Consider the following 22,526-nt stretch of genomic DNA (forward strand, 5'->3'; position numbering starts at 1 on the left):
AGTACGCTGGGTATACTCTGCAGGGTCTGTACCCGAGTGCTCACCAGGCAGTACGCTGGGTATATACTCTGCGGGGTCTGTACCTGAGTGCTCACCAGGCAGTATGATGGGTATACTCTGCGGGGTCCATACCTGAGTGCTCACCAGGCAGTATGATGGGTATACTCTGCGGGGTCCGTACCTGAGTGCTCACCAGGCAGTACGCTGGGTATACTATGCGGGGTCTGTACCCGAGTGCTCAACAGGCAGTATGATGGGTATACTCTGCGGGGTGCGTACCTGAGTGCTCATCAGGCAGTATGAGGGGTATACTATACGGGGTCCGTACCTGAGTGCTCACAAGGCAGTACGCTGGGTATACTATGCGGGGTCTGTACCTGAGTGCTCACCAGGCAGTACGCTGGGTATACTATGCGGGGTCTGTACCTGAGTGCTCACCAGGCAGTACGCTGTGTATACTATGCGGGGTCCATACCTGAGTGCTCACCAGGCAGTACGCTGGGTATACTCTGCAGGGTCCGTACCTGAGTGCTCACCAGGCAGTACGCTGGGTATACTATGCGGGGTCTGTACCTGAGTGCTCACAAGGCAGTACGCTGGGTATACTATGCGGGGTCTGTACCTGAGTGCTCACCAGGCAGTACGCTGGGTATACTATGCGGGGTCTGTACCTGAGTGCTCACCAGGCAGTACGCTGTGTATACTATGCGGGGTCCGTACCTGAGTGCTCACCAGGCAGTACGCTGGGTATACTCTGCAGGGTCCGTACCTGAGTGCTCACCAGGCAGTACGCTGGGTATATACTCTGCGGGGTCTGTACCTGAGTGCTCACCAGGCAGTACGCTGGGTATATACTCTGCAGGGTCCGTACCTGAGTGCTCACCAGGCAGTACGCTGGGTATACTCTGCGGGGTCCATACCTGAGTGCTCACCAGGCAGTATGATGGGTATACTCTGCAGGGTCCGTACCCGAGTGCTCACCAGGCAGTACGCTGGGTATACTATGCGGGGTCTGTACCCGAGTGCTCAACAGGCAGTATGATGGGTATACTCTGCGGGGTGCGTACCTGAGTGCTCATCAGGCAGTATGAGGGGTATACTATACGGGGTCCATACCTGAGTGCTCACAAGGCAGTACGCTGGGTATACTATGCGGGGTCTGTACCTGAGTGCTCACCAGGCAGTACGCTGGGTATACTATGCGGGGTCTGTACCTGAGTGCTCACCAGGCAGTACGCTGTGTATACTATGCGGGGTCCATACCTGAGTGCTCACCAGGCAGTACGCTGGGTATACTCTGCGGGGTCTGTACCCGAGTGCTCACCAGGCAGTATGCTGGGTATACTCTGCGGGGTCTGTACCCCCGTGCTCATCAGACAGTATGATGGGTATATTATACGGGGTCCATACCTGAGTGCTCACCAGGCAGTACGCTGGGTATATTATACGGGGTCTGTACCTGAGTGCTCACCAGGCAGTATGATGGGTATACTATGCGGGGTCCGTACCCCAGTGCTCATTAGGCAGTATGCTGGGTATATACTCTGCGGGGTCCGTACCTGAGTGCTCACCAGGCAGTATGATGGGTATACTCTGCGGGGTCTGTACCCCAGTGCTCATTAGGCAGTATGCTGGGTATACTCTGCGGGGTCTGTACCCCCGTGCTCATCAGACAGTATGATGGGTATATTATACGGGGTCCATACCTGAGTGCTCACCAGGCAGTACACTGGGTATATTATACGGGGTCCATACCTGAGTGCTCACCAGGCAGTACGCTGGGTATATTATACGGGGTCCATACCTGAGTGCTCATCAGGCAGTATGAGGGGTATACTATACGGGGTCCATACCTGAGTGCTCACAAGGCAGTACGCTGGGTATACTATGCGGGGTCTGTACCTGAGTGCTCACCAGGCAGTACGCTGGGTATACTCTGCAGGGTCCGTACCTGAGTGCTCACCAGGCAGTATGATGGGTATACTCTGCGGGGTCTGTACCCCAGTGCTCATTAGGCAGTATGCTGGGTATACTCTGCGGGGTCTGTACCCCCGTGCTCATCAGACAGTATGATGGGTATATTATACGGGGTCCATACCTGAGTGCTCACCAGGCAGTACGCTGGGTATATTATACGGGGTCCATACCTGAGTGCTCACCAGGCAGTATGAGGGGTATATTATACGGGGTCCATACCTGAGTGCTCACAAGGCAGTGTGCCGGGTTGGTCTCCCACAGACAGCGAGGCAGTATCACTCGTTCTCCTTTCTGACATGAAGACTCCTGCCCAATACGAAACAGCTCCTGGCCTTGAGAATTGGGAACCTGTGCAGACAAAGGGTTAATGTGATGCACAACCTATAGGTCCTTTGCCTGGACATCTGATGGCGACACTCACTCTGATATCTGCAAACTGAACCCCCGTCCGGTCAGCAAAGGTCAGCACCCGAGGGTGTGATGTGAAGTCGCTCCACCTCCAGTAAGGGTCATCACGGAAAAACAAGGTGTCAGAGTCCTGTCGTACCTGCTGCAACCTACCAAAAATAGAAGGGTTAATCTATGCATCGCACAGGCACAGAAACACACAAAGTGGATGTGACAGAATAAAGGGGAGCGCCGCGCTTCTTACCCAGTCTCCACACTCCACAGGTACAGGCTACCACCTTCTGTGCACACACAGAACTCCGCTGCAATGTGTGGACTGCAAGACAAAACAGGAATCCTGTATGAAAGGCCCAAACCCAGCAAGGGACTGAATGTGGCACAGGCTGCAGTCTGGGGGGGGAAGGGGGGGGGTCTGTACTGCCATGAAGCAGCTGGAGACCCCCCCCCCCCCCCCCCCCTCTTATAGCATGATTGTTACCTGGCACTGACATAGAGCATCGTCCTCTGCCCATGGTGTAACATACGTTACCTGGCACTGAGGCAGAGTGTGGTCCCCTACCTGGTACTGAGGCAGAGTGTGGTCCCCTACCTGGTACTGAGGCAGAGTGTGGTCCCCTACCTGGTACTGAGGCAGAGTGTGGTCCCCTACCTGGTACTGAGGCAGAGTGCGGCCCCCTCCTCCCCACAGTGTAATATACGTTACCTGGCACTGAGGCAGAGTGTGGTCCCCTACCTGGTACTGAGGCAGAGTGTGGCCCCCTCCTCCCCACAGTGTAATATACGTTACCTGGCATTGATGCAGAGTGTGGCCCCCTCCTCCCCACAGTGTAATATACGTTACCAGGCATTGATGCAGAGTGTGGCCCCCTCCCCACAGTGTAATATACGTTACCTGGCACTGAGGCAGAGTGTGGTCCCCTACCTGGTACTGAGGCAGAGTGTGGCCCCCTCCCCACAGTGTAATATACGTTACTTGGCACTGAGGCAGAGTGTGGTCCCCTACCTGGCACTGAGGCAGAGTGTGCCCCCCTCCTCCCCACAGTGTAATATACGTTACCTGGCACTGATGCAGAGTGTGGTCCCCTACCTGGCACTGATGCAGAGTGTGCCCCCCTCCTCCCCACAGTGTAATATACGTTACCTGGCACTGATGCAGAGTGTGGTCCCCTACCTGGCACTGATGCAGAGTGTGGCCCCCTCCTCCCCACAGTGTAATATACGTTACCTGGCACTGATGCAGAGTGTGCCCCCCTCCTCCCCACAGTGTAATATACGTTACCTGGCACTGAAGGAGAGTGTGTCCCCCTCCCCACAGTGTAATATACGTTACTTGGCACTGAGGCAGAGTGTGGTCCCCTACCTGGCACTGAGGCAGAGTGTGCCCCCCCTCCTCCCCACAGTGTAATATACGTTACCTGGCACTGATGCAGAGTGTGGTCCCCTACCTGGCACTGATGCAGAGTGTGCCCCCCTCCTCCCCACAGTGTAATATACGTTACCTGGCACTGATGCAGAGTGTGCCCCCCTCCTCCCCACAGTGTAATATACGTTACCTGGCATTGATGCAGAGTGTGCCCCCCTCCTCCCCACAGTGTAATATACGTTACCTGGCACTGATGCAGAGTGTGCCCCCCTCCTCCCCACAGTGTAATATACGTTACCTGGCACTGAAGGAGAGTGTGTCCCCCTCCCCACAGTGTAATATACGTTACCTGGCACTGAAGGAGAGTGTGGCCCCCTCCTCCCCACAGTGTAATATACGTTACCTGGTACTGAGGCAGAGTGTGGCCCCCTCCTCCCCACAGTGTAATATACGTTACCTGGCATTGATGCAGAGTGTGGCCCCCTCCTCCCCACAGTGTAATATACGTTACCTGGCATTGATGCAGAGTGTGGCCCCCTCCCCACAGTGTAATATACGTTACCTGGCACTGAGGCAGAGTGTGGTCCCCCACCTGGCACTGATGCAGAGTGTGCCCCCCTCCTCCCCACAGTGTAATATACGTTACCTGGCACTGAGGCAGTGTGGTCCCCCACCTGGCACTGATGCAGAGTGTGCCCCCCTCCTCCCCACAGTGTAATATACGTTACCTGGCATTGATGCAGGTGCTTGGGTTCTTTGTACTCAAAATACTAAGAAGTTTTGGAGGATCTTGAGCTGAGAAACTCCAAGAGGCCAAGTGGAAAGAGGATCGAACACCAACCATCACTGCAGATAAAGGAGTGAGATTGAGCAACTGGTCATTTACACGTCACTCCCACCAATACATAGTATATAGTGACCGGTCATATCCACCCTCCCCACCAATACATACTATATAGTGACCGGTCATATCCACCCTCCCCACCAATACATACTATATAGTGACCGGTCATATCCACCCTCCCCACCAATACATACTATATAGTGACCGGTCATATCCACCCTCCCCACCAATACATACTATATAGTGACCGGTCATATCCACCCTCCCCACCAATACATACTATATAGTGACCGGTCATATCCACCCTCCCCACCAATACATACTATATAGTGACCGGTCATATCCACCCTCCCCACCAATACATACTATATAGTGACCGGTCATATCCACCCTCCCCACCAACACATACTATATAGTGACCGGTCATATCCACCCTCCCCACCAACACATACGATATAGTGACCGGTCATATTCACCCTCCTCACCAACACATACTATATAGTGACCGGTCATATCCACCCTCCCCACCAACACATAGTATATAGTGACCGGTCATATCCACCCTCCCCACCAACACATAGTATATAGTGACCGGTCATATCCACCCTCCCCACCAACACATACGATATAGTGACCGGTCATATTCACCCTCCTCACCAATACATACTATATAGTGACCTGTCATATCCACCCTCCCCACCAATACATACTATATAGTGACCAGTCATATCCACCCTCCCCACCAATACATACTATATAGTGACCGGTCATATTCACCCTCCCCACCAATACATACTATATAGTGACCGGTCATATCCACCCTCCCCACCAATACATACTATATAGTGACCGGTCATATCCACCCTCCCCACCAATACATACTATATAGTGACCAGTCATATCCACCCTCCCCACCAACACATACTATATAGTGACCAGTCATATCCACCCTCCCCACCAATACATACTATATAGTGACCAGTCATATTCACCCTCCCCACCAATACATAGTATATAGTGACCGGTCATATCCACCCTCCCCACCAATACATACTATATAGTGACCAGTCATATCCACCCTCCTCACCAATACATACTATATAGTGACCTGTCATATCCACCCTCCCCACCAATACATACTATATAGTGACCAGTCATATCCACCCTCCCCACCAATACATACTATATAGTGACCGGTCGTATCCACCCTCCCCACCAATACATACTATATAGTGACCGGTCATATCCACCCTCCCCACCAATACATACTATATAGTGACCAGTCATATCCACCCTCCCCACCAATACATACTATATAGTGACCGGTCGTATCCACCCTCCCCACCAATACATACTATATAGTGACCGGTCGTATCCACCCTCCCCACCAATACATACTATATAGTGACCGGTCATATCCACCCTCCCCACCAATACATACTATATAGTGACCGGTCGTATCCACCCTCCCCACCAATACATACTATATAGTGACCGGTCGTATACACCACCTGCCCCAGCACCACATCCAGCCACCCCCCAACCAATAGATACAACTGGCCTATATAGAGAAGGGTCTTACTCTGGTCATAGCGTCCTGCGCTCACTTGTTGGATTCGCTCTTTCAGCTCATAAATAGCCGCATCTCCTTGTAATTTCACTCCAAGTTCATCAGACTCATCCAATAGAACCTGCTGAAAGTCTGAGCCAAGTTAAGGCAGTAACATCCAGAAAGAATCTACACTAGGTCCAAAAGTGTGAATACCGCCCACCTGTAGAGACAGAAGATCCCTCGCCCTCTACAAGCACACAGTAGATAGAATACCCCCCACCAGAAAATAGTTCACCCCACCTCGCTCCCTTACACAGGAGGCATAGAACCCCAATATAACAGAAAAAAAACAGAGACCAAAGACCGCTCAAAACGGAGGCCAGAGGTGGGCTAGACATGATGGTGGTGGGGTGTGGGGGGGTTACATAAAAAGAACATTTGGTAATTTATGTGGGTGATACATAAAGAGGACACTGCATTGGCATGGGCAGGATACAAAGTTTGTTCATAGCCGCTCCTCGTGGATAGATGAGGCAGCCACACGGTGTCCCAGGGTAAGACATCCAGGTTAAAGCACCCCCTGTAAGAGAGGCCTGAAACTGCAACGCTTTCCAGTCCTCAGTCATGCCATCATTCACTAGCTCTGCCAGTAATTCTGGAGGCACATCCTGAAGCCAATCACGGGTAAAATAAGAGAAGGAACGTACAAGGTAATTGGCGTGAGCGAAAGGACAACTGCAACAAGAGAAAACATACAATATATATATCTCTTAGAAACCAAAATAATATAAAACACACTAAGACAAAAAGGATCCAATGGAGAGAAGGGCAGAAAGATACAGATAAATCAAGACTAGGCGGAAAAGGAGAAACACCAGGAACTGACTGAGAAGAAGGAGGAATAGATAAGACACCAGGAACTGACTGAGAAGAAGGAGGAATGGATAAGACACCAGGAACTGACTGAGAAGAAGGAGGAATGGAGAAGAGACACCAGGAACTGACTGAGAAGAAGGAGGAACAGAGAAGAGACACCAGGAACTGACTGAGAAGAAGGAGGAACAGAGAAGAGACACCAGGAACTGACTGAGAAGAAGGAGAAATGGAGAAGAGACACCAGGAACTGACTGAGAAGAAGGAGAAATGGAGAAGAGACACCAGGAACTGACTGAGAAGAAGGAGGAATGGATAAGACACCAGGAACTGACTGAGAAGAAGGAGGAATGGAGAAGAGACAACAGGAACTGACTGAGAAGAAGGAGGAACAAAGAAGGGAATCACCAGGAACTGAGTGAGAAGAAGGAGGAATGGAGAAGAGACAACAGGAACTGACTGAGAAGAAGGAGGAATAGAGAAGAGACACCAGGAACTCACTGAGAAGGAGGAACAGAGAAGAGACACCAGGAACTGACTGAGAAGAAGGAAAAATGGAGAAGAGACACCAGGAATGGACTGAGAAGAAGGAGAAATGGAGAAGAGACACCAGGAATGGACTGAGAAGAAGGAGAAATGGAGAAGAGACACCAGGAATGGACTGAGAAGAAGGAGTAATGGAGAAGAGACACCAGGAATGGACTGAGAAGAAGGAGTAATGGAGAAGAGACAACAGGGACTGGCTGAGAAGAAGGAGGAATGGAGAAGAGACACCAGGAACTGACTGAGAAAGAGTAATGTAGAAGAGACACCAGGAACTGACTGAGAAGAAGGAGAAATGGAGAAGAGACACCAGGAACTGACTGAGAAGAAGGAGAAATGGAGAAGAGACACCAGGAATGGACTGAGAAGAAGGAGTAATGGAGAAGAGACACCAGGAATGGACTGAGAAGAAGGAGTAATGGAGAAGAGACACCAGGAACTGACTGAGAAGAAGGAGAAATGGAGAAGAGACACCAGGAATGGACTGAGAAGAAGGAGAAATGGAGAAGAGACACCAGGAATGGACTGAGAAGAAGGAGAAATGGAGAAGAGACACCAGGAATGGACTGAGAAGAAGGAGTAATGGAGAAGAGACACCAGGAATGGACTGAGAAGAAGGAGTAATGGAGAAGAGACAACAGGGACTGGCTGAGAAGAAGGAGGAATGGAGAAGAGACACCAGGAACTGACTGAGAAGAAGGAGGAACAGAGAAGAGACACCAGGAACTGACTGAGAAGAAGGAGAAATAAGAAGAGACACAGGAACTGACTGAGAAAGAGTAATGTAGAAGAGACACCAGGAACTGACTGAGAAGAAGGAGAAATGGAGAAGAGACACCAGGAACTGACTGAGAAGAAGGAGAAATGGAGAAGAGACACCAGGAATGGACTGAGAAGAAGGAGTAATGGAGAAGAGACAACAGGGACTGGCTGAGAAGAAGGAGGAATGGAGAAGAGACACCAGGAATGGACTGAGAAGAAGGAGTAATGGAGAAGAGACAACAGGGACTGGCTGAGAAGAAGGAGAAATGGAGAAGAGACACCAGGAATGGACTGAGAAGAAGGATAAATGGACCGGCGACAGTGATGAGATGACAGGAGGAGACACAGGGAACAGAAAGAGAAGCTGATAAAATGATGATAGAGGAGGAATGAAGAGATTCCTGAAGTGAAAAGTGAAACTAAAACCTAATCCTGGAAATAATAATGAATTTTTCTATAAATTATTAGGTCGTCTGAGGTCATAAATATTCGGTGGTTTGAGGGTCTGCATGACTGTATAGGGCCCCGTAGTCTTGGAAGCCCAGACATCCCGTTTATCGGCATCCTAATAAATGGTCCCATATGGTGCTCAGGATATTAGTCCCAGTATGTGGTTTCTACTGGGTAGAATTTATCGGGCCCCTCGGCCAGTGATTGGGAAAGGCCAGAAGCCAAACAGCTCTTAATAAAAGGAGGGGAAAATGCTGGATGTCTAAGCAGACCCCACCTCAATTACACCGAGTAACCAACATACCCTACAAACAAAAAGACATTGGGAAGCATCGCACATAGAAAGCATATATTATGGGGGCAATCTGGTTACAAGTATAAGGGACCTCCTAGTGCCCGATCGCTCCACGCGTTTCTAAATTCATCAGGAGAATCAAAATAACAAGCACTTGTGGATAGAACTGTTCCCGATGTCCTGGTGGTGGGCGCCAATACTTGGATAACTGCGGACGCCGATGTCTGTGCGCACTTCCCCTTATAAAGGACAGGCCCAGACTAGCGACACGCCTCTTACGCTGATGTCATAAGCACCCGGCCAATCAAACCACTGGACACACCCCCTTGCCTCAGAGGCTCGTCTGGAGATGGGCGTGTATGAAGATGGTGATTCGTGGCCTGGTGAACAGCGCAGATACATGAGAAATACAGCAATGAAAGACCAGTGGACGTGGAACTCGCAGATACAAGGGCCAAACCGAAACGTGGCAGACTGTCCACCAGCAACCGCCAATGTGCGGAAAGAGATCAAGTAATGGAGAGGAATAAATACTAAGAACTCAGCGGAAGCAGAACTCAGCGGAAGCAGAACTCAGCGGAAGCAGAACTCAGCGGAAGCAGAACTCAGCGGAAGCAGAACTCAGCGGAAGCAGAACTCAGCGGAAGCAGAACTCAGCGGAAGCAGAACTCAGCGGAAGCAGAACTCAGCGGAAGCAGAACTCAGCGGAAGCAGAACTCAGCGGAAGCAGAACTCAGCGGAAGCAGAACTCAGCGGAAGCAGAACTCAGCGGAAGCAGAACTCAGCGGAAGCAGAACTCAGCGGAAGCAGAACTCAGCGGAAGCAAGATGGTAGGAGAAATCATGATAGAAATAGAAATACCACCCAAAGATCAGGGGTTACCCACTGGGAAGATCATACAATGAGTAATAGTAACAATGACATGAGGGGTGTAGTGGGGACCCGCAGGATGGGCTTACTCTTGGTATGGTGCGCTCTGCAGACACTGCATCAGGCTGGTCATCCGCTTGGAGTGTTCACGGATGTTACCCTATAAAAACATAGGCTGTTCAGAAATACAAGTAATAATGGGGGTGCTACTGTCATAGTGTCCCCCATCACTCTGTGTCATGTGGCAGTGTCTCCTATGTCTGATGTGTAATATTTGAGGTGTCACCGTTAGTAGGGAATCTCCCAGATGGCAGTGCGGCTCCAACAGTCGGCCCATACACTGGAAAGCAATGCTGTTATGATCCCAGCAAAAGTTTCCAATCTGTGGAATAGAGAAGGAAGAGTCAGTGCCAACCTAGACTACATACATACAAAACGCGTTCCAGCCCCCCTATACATGTACACCATGTGCTCAAGCCCCCAGCTGTACTGTATTACACTATTACCTCCATACTGTATTAGACTATTACCCCCGTACTGTATTACACTATTACCCCCCCGTACTGCATTACACTATTACCCCCCTCATACTGTATCACACTATTACCCCCCTCAAACTGTATCACACTATTACCCCCCGTACTGCATTACACTATTACCCCCCGTACTGCATTACACTATTACCCCCCATACTGTATTACACTATTACCCCCCGTACTGCATAACACTATTACCCCCCGTACTGTATTACACTATTACCCCCCGTACTGTATTACACTATTACCCCCCCGTACTGTATTACACTATTACCCCCCCGTACTGTATTACACTATTATCCCCCATACTGTATTACACTATTACCCCCCGTAATGCATTACACTATTACCCCCCGTACTGTATTACACTATTACCCCCCCCCGCACTGTATTACACTATTACCTCCATACTGTATTACACTATTACCTCCATACTGTATTAGACTATTACCCCCCTCATACTGTATTAGACTATTACCCCCCTCATACTGTATTAGACTATTACCCCCCTCATACTGTATTACACTATTACCCCCCTCATACTGTATTACACTATTACCCCCCTCATACTGTATTACACTATTACCCCCCTCATACTGTATTACACTATTACCCCCCGTACTGCATTACACTATTACCCCCCCCCGTACTGTATTACACTATTACCCCCCCCGTACTGTATTACACTATTACCCCCCCGTACTGTATTACACTATTACCCCCCCCCGTACTGTATTACACTATTACCCCCCATACTGTATTACACTATTACCCCCCCCGTACTGTATTACACTATTACCCCCCCGTACTGTATTACACTATTACCCCCCCCCCGTACTGTATTACACTATTACCCCCCGCACTGTATTACACTATTACCCCCCCCCGCACTGTATTACACTATTACCTCCATACTGTATTACACTATTACCTCCATACTGTATTAGACTATTACCCCCCTCATACTGTATTAGACTATTACCCCCCTCATACTGTATTAGACTATTACCCCCCTCATACTGTATTACACTATTACCCCCCTCATACTGTATTACACTATTACCCCCCTCATACTGTATTACACTATTACCCCCCTCATACTGTATTACACTATTACCCCCCGTACTGCATTACACTATTACCCCCCCCGTACTGTATTACACTATTACCCCCCCCGTACTGTATTACACTATTACCCCCCCCGTACTGTATTACACTATTACCCCCCCGTACTGTATTACACTATTACCCCCCCCGTACTGTATTACACTATTACCCCCCGCACTGTATTACACTATTACCCCCCCCCCCCCCGCACTGTATTACACTATTACCCCCCGCACTGTATTACACTATTACCCCCCGCACTGTATTAGACTATTCGCGTTCCGCGCTGTTTGTGTTCCCACTTTCTCGGTTTCCCTTATCTTGACGTCAGATACAGATTCTCACTAGAAAGGTTTTAGGACACCCCTGACCTGTTTGCTGAAGGCGAGGGTCACCCCAGACACATCTGGTTTTGTGTGTCGCTCATATTTTGTCTTCTTATAAACCAAATCCGACTCTGTAACCGGAGCAAATCTGCAATCTAGAAAAGGAAACAGTCAGAAGCAGAAATATCCCATTCGGGGGCGCTTCCCCTCTCATAGCCTGAACCCCACTGCTGAATCTCCCTCATCACCTTTTATTCCTTGCTGATGGTTTCTATGTAGCACTGGGAGGTTAAACCAACAATCAGGGCCTGGGTTACTGATAGCAGAAGCCCTACCTGCTGACGGTTTCCTGACACATGAAATCCTAAATTACAATTCTCCAGTCTTACCCGCGTTGGGTGGGAGCAGAGGGGCAGGGACAGGCTTTGCTGGGATCCAAGTCTCCTTCTGTCTGCTGTACAAGGGGATGAACCGGCCAGGATTCTGGAGGAGAAAGACGGGGACAAAGGATAAATGCACTTACAGGGCGAGAACTGGCAGATTGCACCACCGACGAGTCGCTTTCTAAAGCCAAATATAATCAGAGCCCATAAAATGATATCAGACTCCGATAAATAAACTATTGCGCCCTTAGGCGATCACTGAACATTGAGAATGTCTTACTGACTAACACTCCCTATCTACAGAAACCCAAATCATCCCCAATAACTCAAACCAACCTTCCAGACGTCCGGCCCTTCCCACCTCCTTCGTCACTCACATATAGGGGCAGTCAATGGAGCGGCCTCTGCTCTCTCTCCGACCACAACTTACTAACATGGGCCGCAGGTGGCTCGGAGTTTCTTGGCTCTCCCTGTGTTTTCTCCCACACTCCAAAGATGTAGTGATAGGGAAGAAGACTAAGTCCTATATGGGACAGTGACTGACAACGTCTGATGGCGACACAGAAGGTAAATGGATGGAATGCATGGAGAAAAGGGAGGTCATCACCTTCACCCCACCTCATATGGCCCCTCTACCTGACCCATCTATCAAAGGTGACGGAACCAAACTTACCCCTGTCCCACAGGTCCGATGCCTTGGGATAACTCTGGACTCTGACCTATCCTTCAAGACACACGTTCAAACCCTCAACACGTCCTGCCGCCTCCAACTCAAGAACATCCATCAAACATCCTCCATATATCTCTGACCTCAGCCACACCGGTCCCCTCCATATATCTCTGACCTCAGCCACACCGGTCCCCTCCATATATCTCTGACCTCACCTGTCCCCTCCATATATCTCTGACCTCATCCTCACCTGTCCCCTCCATATATCTCTGACCTCATCCTCACCTGTCCCCTCCATATATCTCTGACCTCATCCTCACCTGTCCCCTCCATATATCTCTGACCTCATCCTCACCTGTCCCCTCCATATATCTCTGACCTCATCCTCACCTGTCCCCTCCATATATCTCTGACCTCATCCTCACCTGTCCCCTCCATATATCTCTGACCTCATCCTCACCTGTCCCCTCCATATATCTCTGACCACATCCTCACCTGTCCCCTCCATATATCTCTGACCCCATCCTCACCGGTCCCCTCCATATATCTCTGACCCCATCCTCACCTGTCCTCTCCATATATCTCTGACTTCATCCTCACCGGTCCTCTCCATATATCTCTGACCTCATCCTCACCTGTCCTCTCCATATATCTCTGACCTCATCCTCACCTGTCCTCTCCATATATCTCTGACCTCATCCTCACCGGTCCTCTCCATATATCTCTGACCTCATCCTCACCGGTCCTCTCCATATATCTCTGACCTCATCCTCACCTGTCCCCTCCATATATCTCTGACCTCACCTGTCCTCTCCATATATCTCTGACCTCATCCTCACCGGTCCTCTCCATATATCTCTGACCTCATCCTCACCTGTCAACCAACATATATCTCTGACCTCATCCTCACCAGTCCTCTCCATATATCTCTGACCTCATCCTCACCTGTCCCCTCCATATATCTCTGACCTCATCCTCACCTGTCCCCTCCATATATCTCTGACCTCACCCTCACCTGTCCTCTCCATATATCTCTGACCTCATCCTCACCGGTCCTCTCCATATATCTCTGACCTCAGCCACACCTGTCCCCTCCATATATCTCTGACCTCATCCTCACCTGTCCCCTTCATATATCTCTGACCTCATCCTCACCTGTCCCCTCCATATATCTCTGACCTCATCCTCACCTGTCCCCTCCATATATCTCTGACCTCATCCTCACCTGTCCCCTCCATATATCTCTGACCTCATCCTCACCTGTCCCCTCCATATATCTCTGACCTCATCCTCACCTGTCCCCTCCATATATCTCTGACCTCAGCCACACCTGTCCCCTCCATATATCTCTGACCTCATCCTCACCTGTCCCCTCCATATATCTCTGACCTCATCCTCACCTGTCCCCTCCATATATCTCTGACCTCAGCCACACCTGTCCCCTCCATATATCTCTGACCTCTTCCTCACCGGTCCTCTCCATATATCTCTGACCTCAGCCACACCTGTCACCTCCATATATCTCTGACCTCATCCTCACCTGTCCTCTCCATATATCTCTGACCTCATCCTCACCGGTCCTCTCCATATATCTCTGACCTCATCCTCACCTGTCCCCTCCATATATCTCTGACCTCATCCTCACCTGTCCCCTCCATATATCTCTGACCTCATCCTCACCTGTCCCCTCCATATATCTCTGACCTCATCCTCACCTGTCCCCTCCATATATCTCTGACCTCATCCTCACCTGTCCCCTCCATATATCTCTGACCTCATCCTCACCTGTCCCCTCCATATATCTCTGACCTCATCCTCACCTGTCCTCTCCATATATGTCTGACCTCACCTGTCCCCTCCATATATCTCTGACCTCAGCCACACCTGTCCCCTCCATATATCTCTGACCTCATCCTCACCTGTCCCCTCCATATACAGTTAGGGCCAGAAATATTTGGACAGTGACACAAGTTTTGTTATTTTAGCTGTTTACTAAAACATGTTCAGAAATACAATTATATATATATAATATGGGCTGAAAGTGCACACTCCCAGCTGCAATATGAGAGTTTCCACATCCAAATCGGAGAAAGGGTTTAGGAATCATAGCTCTGTAATGCATAGCCTCCTATTTTTCAAGGGACCAAAAGTAATTGGACAATGGACTCTAAGGGCTGCAATTAACTCTGAAGGCGTCTCCCTCGTAAACCTGTAATCAATGAAGTAGTTAAAAGGTCTGGGGTTGATTCCAGGTGTGTGGTTTTGCATTTGGAAGCTGTTGCTGTGATCAGACAACATGCGGTCAAAGGAACTCTCAATTGAGGTGAAGCAGAACATCCTGAGGCTGAAAAAAAAAGAAAAAATCCATCAGAGAGATCGCAGACATGCTTGGAGTAGCAAAATCAACAGTTGGGTACATTCTAAGAAAAAAGGAATTGACTGGTGAGCTTGGGAACTCAAAAAGGCCTGGGTGTCCACGGATGACAACAGTGGTGGATGATCGCCGCATACTTTCTTTGGTCAAGAAGAACCCGTTCACAACATCAACTGAAGTCCAGAACACTCTCAGTGAAGTAGGTGTATCTGTCTCTAAGTCAACAGTAAAGAGAAGACTCCATGAAAGTAAATACAAAGGGTTCACATCTAGATGCAAACCATTCATCAATTCCAAAAATAGACAGGCCAGAGTTACATTTGCTGAAAAACACCTCCAGAAGCCAGCTCAGTTCTGGAAAAGAATTCTATGGACAGATGAGACAAAGATCAACCTGTACCAGAATGATGGGAAGAAAAAAGTTTGGAGAAGAAAGGGAACGGCACATGATCCAAGGCACACCACATCCTCTGTAACACATGGTGGAGGCAACGTGATGGCATGGGCATGCATGGCTTTCAATGGCGGCACTGGGTCACTTGTGTTTATTGATGACATAACAGCAGACAAGAGTAGCCGGATGAATTCTGAAGTGTACCGGGATATACTTTCAGCCCAGATTCAGCCAAATGCTGCCAAGTTGACCGGACGGCGCTTCATAGTACAGATGGACAATGACCCCAAGCATACAGCCAAAGCTACCCAGGAGTTCATGAGTGCAAAAAAGTGGAACATTCTGCAATGGCCAAGTCACTCACCAGATCTTAACCCAATTGAGCATGCATTTCACTTGCTCAAATCCAGACTTAAGGCGGAAAGACCCACAAACAAGCAAGACCTGAAGGCTGCGGCTGTAAAGGCCTGGCAAAGCATTAAGAAGGAGGAAACCCAGCGTTTGGTGATGTCCATGGGTTCCAGACTTAAGGCAGTGATTGCCTCCAAAGGATTCACAACAAAATATTGAAAATAAAAATATTTTGTTTGGTTTATGTTTATTTGTCCAATTACTTTTGAGCTCCTAAAATGTGGAGTGTTTGTAAAGAAATGTGTACAATTCCTACATTATCTATCAGATATTTTTGTTCAACCCTTCAAATTAAACGTTACAATCTGCACTGGAATTCTGTTGTAGAGGTTTCATTTCAAAACCAATGTGGTGGCATGCAGAGCCCAAATCGCGAAAATTGTGTCACTGTCCAAATATTTCTGGCCCTAACTGTATCTCTGACCTCATCCTCACCTGTCCCCTCCATATATCTCAGACCTCATCCTCACTTGTCCCCTCCATATATCTCTGACCTCACCTGTCCTCTCCATATATCTCTGACCTCATCCTCACCTGTCCTCTCCATGTATCTCTGACCTCATCCTCACCTGTCCCCTCCATATATCTCTGACCACACCTGTCCCCTCCATATATCTCTGACCTCATCCTCACCTGTCCCCTCCATATATCTCTGACCTCATCCTCACCTGTCCCCTCCATATATCTCTGACCTCATCCTCACCTGTCCCCTCCATATATCTCTGACCTCATCCTCACCTGTCCCCTCCATATATCTCTGACCTCACCTCTCACCTCCATATATCTCTGACCTCATCCTCACCTGTCCCCTCCATATCTCTGACCACACCTGTCCCCTCCATATATCTCTGACCTCATCCTCACCTGCCCCCTCCATATATCTCTGACCTCATCCTCACCTATCCCCTCCATATATCTCTGACCTCATCCTCACCTGCCCCCTCCATATATCTCTGACCTCATCCTCACCTATCCCCTCCATATATCTCTGACCTCATCCTCACCTGTCCCCTCCATATATCTCTGACCCCATCCTCACCTGTCCCCTCCATATATCTCTGACCACACCTGTCCCCTCCATATATCTCTGACTACACTTGTCCCCTACATATATCTCTGACCTCATCCTCACCTGTCCCCTACATATATCTCTGACCACACCTGTCCCCTACATATATCTCTGACCTCATCCTCACCTGTCCTCTCCATATATCTCTGACCTCATCCTCACCTGTCCCCTCCATATATCTCTGACCTCATCCTCACCTGTCCCCTCCATATATCTCTGACCTCATCCTCACCTGTCCCCTCCATATATCTCTGACCTCATCCTCACCTGTCCCCTCCATATATCTCTGACCTCATCCACACCTGTTCCCTCCATATATCTCTGACCACATCCTCACCTGTCACCTCCATATATCTCTGACCTCATCCTCACCTGTCCTCTCCATATATCTCTGACCTCATCCTCACCTGTCCCCTCCATATATCTCTGACCTCACCTCTCACCTCCATATAGCTCTGACCTCATCCTCACCTGTCCTCTCCATGTATCTCTGACCTCATCCTCACCTGTCCCCTCCATATATCTCTGACCACACCTGTCCCCTCCATATATCTCTGACCTCATCCTCACCTGCCCCCTCCATATATCTCTGACCTCATCCTCACCTATCCCCTCCATATATCTCTGACCTCATCCTCACCTGTCCCCTCCATATATCTCTGACCCCATCCTCACCTGTCCCCTCCATATATCTCTGACCACACCTGTCCCCTCCATATATCTCTGACCACACCTGTCCCCTCCATATATCTCTGACCACACCTGTCCCCTCCATATATCTCTGACCTCATCCTCACCTGCCCCCTCCATATATCTCTGACCTCATCCTCACCTGTCCCCTCCATATATCTCTGACCTCATCCTCACCTGTCCCCTCCATATATCTCTGACCACACCTGTCCCCTCCATATATCTCTGACCTCATCCTCACCTGTCCTCTCCATATATCTCTGACCTCATCCTCACCTGTCCCCTCCATATATCTCTGACCTCATCCTCACCTGTCCCCTCCATATATCTCTGACCCCATCCACACCTGTTCCCTCCATATATCTCTGACGTCATCCTCACCTGTCCCCTTCATATATCTCTGACCTCATCCTCACCTGTCCTCTCCATATATCTCTGACCACACTTGTCCCCTCCATATATCTCTGACCACACCTGTCCCCTCCATATATCTCTGACCTCATCCTCACCTGTCCCCTCCATATATCTCTGACCTCATCCTCACCTGTCCCCTCCATATATCTCTGACCCCATCCTCACCTGTCCCCTCCATATATCTCTGTCCCCATCCACACCTGTTCCCTCCATATATCTCTGACCTCATCCTCACCTGTCCCCTTCATATATATCTGACCTCATCCTCACCTGTCCTCTCCATATATCTCTGACATCATCCTCACCTGTCCCCTCCATATATCTCTGACATCATCCTCACCTGTCCCCTCCATATATCTCTGACCTCATCCTCACCTGTCCCCTCCATATATCTCTGACCTCATCCACACCTGTCCCCCCATATATCTCTGACCCCATCCACACCTGTTCCCTCCATATATCTCTGACATCATCCTCACCTGTCCTCTCCATATATCTCTGCCCACACCTGTCCTCTCCATATATCTCTGCCCACACCTGTCCTCTCCATATATCTCTGCCCACACCTGTCCTCTCCATATATCTCTGCCCACACCTGTCCTCTCCATATATCTCTGACCTCATCCACAATCTGTCCCCTCCATGGGATTAATATAACAATGTACAGAGCACCATGGGATTAATATAATGTACAGAGCACCATGGGATTAATATAATAATGTACAGAGCACCATGGGATTAATATAATAATGTACAGCGCACCATGGGATTAATATAATAATGTACAGCGCACCATGGGATTAATATAATAATGTACAGAGCACCATGGGATTAATATAATGTACAGAGCACCATAGGATTAATATAATAATGTACAGAGCACCATGGGAATAATATAATAATGTACAGCGCACCATGGGATTAATATAATAATGTACAGAGCACCATGGGATTAATATAATAATGTACAGCGCACCATGGGATTAATATAATAATGTACAGAGCACCATGGGATTAATATAATAATGTACAGAGCACCATGGGATTAATATAATGTACAGAGCACCATAGGATTAATATAATAATGTACAGAGCACCATGGGAATAATATAATAATGTACAGAGCACCATGGGAATAATATAATAATGTACAGAGCACCATGGGATTAATATAATAATGTACAGAGCACCATGAGATTAATATAATAATGTACAGAGCCCCATGAGATTAATATAATAATGTACAGCACCATGGGATTAATATAATAATGTACAGAGCACCATGGGAGTAATATAATAATGTACAGAGCACCATGGGATTAATATAATAATGTACAGAGCACCATGGGATTAATATAATAATGTACAGAGCACCATGGGATTAATATAATAATGTACAGAGCACCATGGGATTAATATAATAATGTACAGAGCACCATGGGATTAATATAATAATGTACAGAGCACCATGGGATTAATATAATAATGTACAGAGCACCATGGGATTAATATAATAATGTACAGCACCATGGGATTAATATAATATTGTACAGCACCATGGGATTAATGGGGCTCTATAAATAAATGGTATTGTTACGTAACGGTTACGGTGACCCTTAGTAGGCCTTTGTTCCTTCCTATAATCTGTGCCGCTCATTTCATAGCAGATAAATTAGTAATGACCCCTCGTTACCCCTGAGGTTCCTTCAGCTTTGTACATGGAAGGTGAGAAGATATGGTTGCGGCTCGGTGAATATTTCTCAGCCCTGTATAATGTAATGGGACTTGGACAGTAAAGATGTGCAAAGCAGTTCGGAAAGAACCGGATTCAACCCAAATATTCCAAAATGAACAGTTTTTAACAAAATTATATACACATTCACAAAAACAGGGCGTGGTGATGTGTTTGACCCGGGAATACAGAGCAGACGTGTGACTGACTCCGACCTGGTCTGTGACATTGTAGCACCACCCCTGCTGCTCCTAATAACTTGGTGTAGTGTAGTTGTGCAAAGAAATTGGAAACTTATTACAGAAATCTACAATCCAATAATAAGGGGGAGACGGTTTTCGGTTTATATTAGACCTTCATCAGAGCCGAATATAACAAAGATATGATAATAATAATAAGTAATACCGCCGAGCCGAGAATGGAGGGAGAAGATTACAGAGAGCGCTCAGATCTGCCGCTAATGGAGGAAACAGAGGAGGAGGAGCGAGAAATACAATGTCAGGGCATAGGAAACTACAAGGGAAAGTGACTGAATAGGAACAGAAGCCGACCCCGTATTACTAGTTATATCCCACCCAGTATTACTAGTTATATCCCACCCAGTATTACTAGTTATATCCCACCCAGTATTACTAGTTATATCCCACCCAGTATTACTAGTTATATCCCACCCAGTATTACTAGTTATATCCCACCCAGTATTACTAGTTATATCCCACCCAGTATTACTAGTTATATCCCACCCCGTATTACTAGTTATATCCAACCCAGTATTACTAGTTATATCCCACCCAGTATTACTAGTTATATCCAACCCAGTATTACTAGTTATATCCCACCCAGTATTACTAGTTATATCCCACCCCGTATTACTAGTTATATCCCACCCAGTATTACTAGTTATATCTCACCCAGTATTACTAGTTATATCCTCCCCAGTATTACTTGTTATTTCCTAGTCACATTGTATTATTTTAGTCTTAAATCCAATAACTTTCCCTATTTCAACTGTGATCTCTCACCCCTTCTACCAAAAGTATTTTACAACTTAGACACAATCCCCCCAGTGTCCCCCGATATTTCCTATATTTGACGAAATCTTTTAGACCTCTTCAACTAGCAGCTGAGGAGGGATATTTAAGCCATCCACTTCCTCATCCTGGTGCTTGCTCTATGGTGCTACTTCGTTTGAGCGGGACCGCTCTGTATTGACTTTTGGCTTGCTACTAGAATTCCACTTGGCTCTGATGTTACCTGACATTTTTTTTGCTCTGCTATGTTGTAGATAGGAGGCTCGGAGTGCACAGAATGAGGCAATAAATCAATGAACCAGCCAGCAGAAGACTCTTCCTCCCCCCTTTCCTCCCCATAGAGCTCTATATGTAAGGCTGAAGACAGATATAATGTAATATAACATAATGTAAAGAAGCCGTCAGATAAGAGCATAATAGGAGGAAAAGAGAAGACATCTATTACACAGTGTCATATACACCTGCACTAGTCATGTATGAAGTCTTGTTTATAAGTGAAGGTGAACTTTAATGCAAAAAAATTATGCAACACCCATAGACTATAAGGGTTGCACGCTGCTGGAGGATACTATCACTAGGATCTCATGTACCACATGACCAGTCCTGTAAAAATTACAAAAGAAAAGGGGCGGACACCCTATACATATAATAAAGCACTCACCTTATCGGGGTCTCTGATGCTCTCTACAACTCTGCCATGGTTGCCCCATCCCAGGACTGAAGCAACAACTGGGGTCTCTCGATTAGTGGAGCCCTCAAGGAAGTACCCCGGAAACCGCGAATGAGGGAGCTCCATCCACTGAGAGGACAAAGAGAAGAGGTGAGAACTGGAGGCCAGAATACGTCGCTCCCCAACATCAACCCCATGGCTCAGCACACACTGCTCCTTCATCACCAACCATGGATCTGTAACATGCCACGCCCCCCCCCCCCCCCAATATTCCCCGGAGCCTATCACACACTGTTCCCTAACATTCCTTCAGGGTCCATCACACACACTGCACACTCGACATCTTCCTTGGGGCCCCTCAAACACCACCTTTTCCTTTCACTTGCCGACATCAGTCCTACATGTATGGTGAAAGCTGGTTGCCATACTGCGGGGTCTCTGCTGGTCCCAGCAACTTATCACAAACCTATTAGTCACTGACTAAAAAACGTAATTACCCCTAATGGCAAAAACTACTGCAGAACTGTCTAAATTAAAGGGTTCCTCCAGTCCTCAGGACAGGGCATTAATAAGAGCTTAGTGGGATCCCCGCTGATCAGTTGTTTGAAGGGGCTGCAGCACTCGGGAGAGGGCCTTCATCTCTTCATTATTTACATGGCAGACCATTTGTTTAATGGAGAGAATGGCACCCAGGCCTACTCCTAAAACTCCTAGAGAGTGGAATAGGAGGAAGAACGTATGACGTCATCAAGCGCTCCTACACCGGAAACCAGTGCAGTGTG

At 48.1% G+C, this 22,526-nt stretch overlaps 1 protein-coding gene across 1 annotated transcript in view; it reads right to left on the bottom strand.

The window, feature by feature from the left end:
* Nucleotides 1–22,526, bottom strand: part of LOC142188965 (TATA box-binding protein-associated factor RNA polymerase I subunit C-like) — a 33,398-nt gene that overhangs the window by 5,792 nt on the left and 5,080 nt on the right. Inside the window, exons 2-12 of the mRNA XM_075262075.1 lie at nt 21,736–21,873; nt 12,296–12,389; nt 11,952–12,061; nt 10,224–10,319; nt 10,027–10,097; nt 6,641–6,879; nt 6,175–6,294; nt 4,477–4,594; nt 2,630–2,701; nt 2,399–2,534; nt 2,197–2,325 (exon numbers count right to left, since the gene is read on the bottom strand). Coding sequence (XP_075118176.1) covers nt 2,197–2,325; nt 2,399–2,534; nt 2,630–2,701; nt 4,477–4,594; nt 6,175–6,294; nt 6,641–6,879; nt 10,027–10,097; nt 10,224–10,319; nt 11,952–12,061; nt 12,296–12,389; nt 21,736–21,870 — 1,320 coding nt within the window. The 5' untranslated portion in view covers nt 21,871–21,873. The remainder of the gene's footprint in view (nt 1–2,196; nt 2,326–2,398; nt 2,535–2,629; nt 2,702–4,476; nt 4,595–6,174; nt 6,295–6,640; nt 6,880–10,026; nt 10,098–10,223; nt 10,320–11,951; nt 12,062–12,295; nt 12,390–21,735; nt 21,874–22,526) is intronic.

This window comes from Leptodactylus fuscus, unplaced genomic scaffold, assembly GCF_031893055.1.
Source record: "Leptodactylus fuscus isolate aLepFus1 unplaced genomic scaffold, aLepFus1.hap2 HAP2_SCAFFOLD_88, whole genome shotgun sequence".
Lineage (NCBI taxonomy): Eukaryota > Metazoa > Chordata > Amphibia > Anura > Leptodactylidae > Leptodactylus > Leptodactylus fuscus.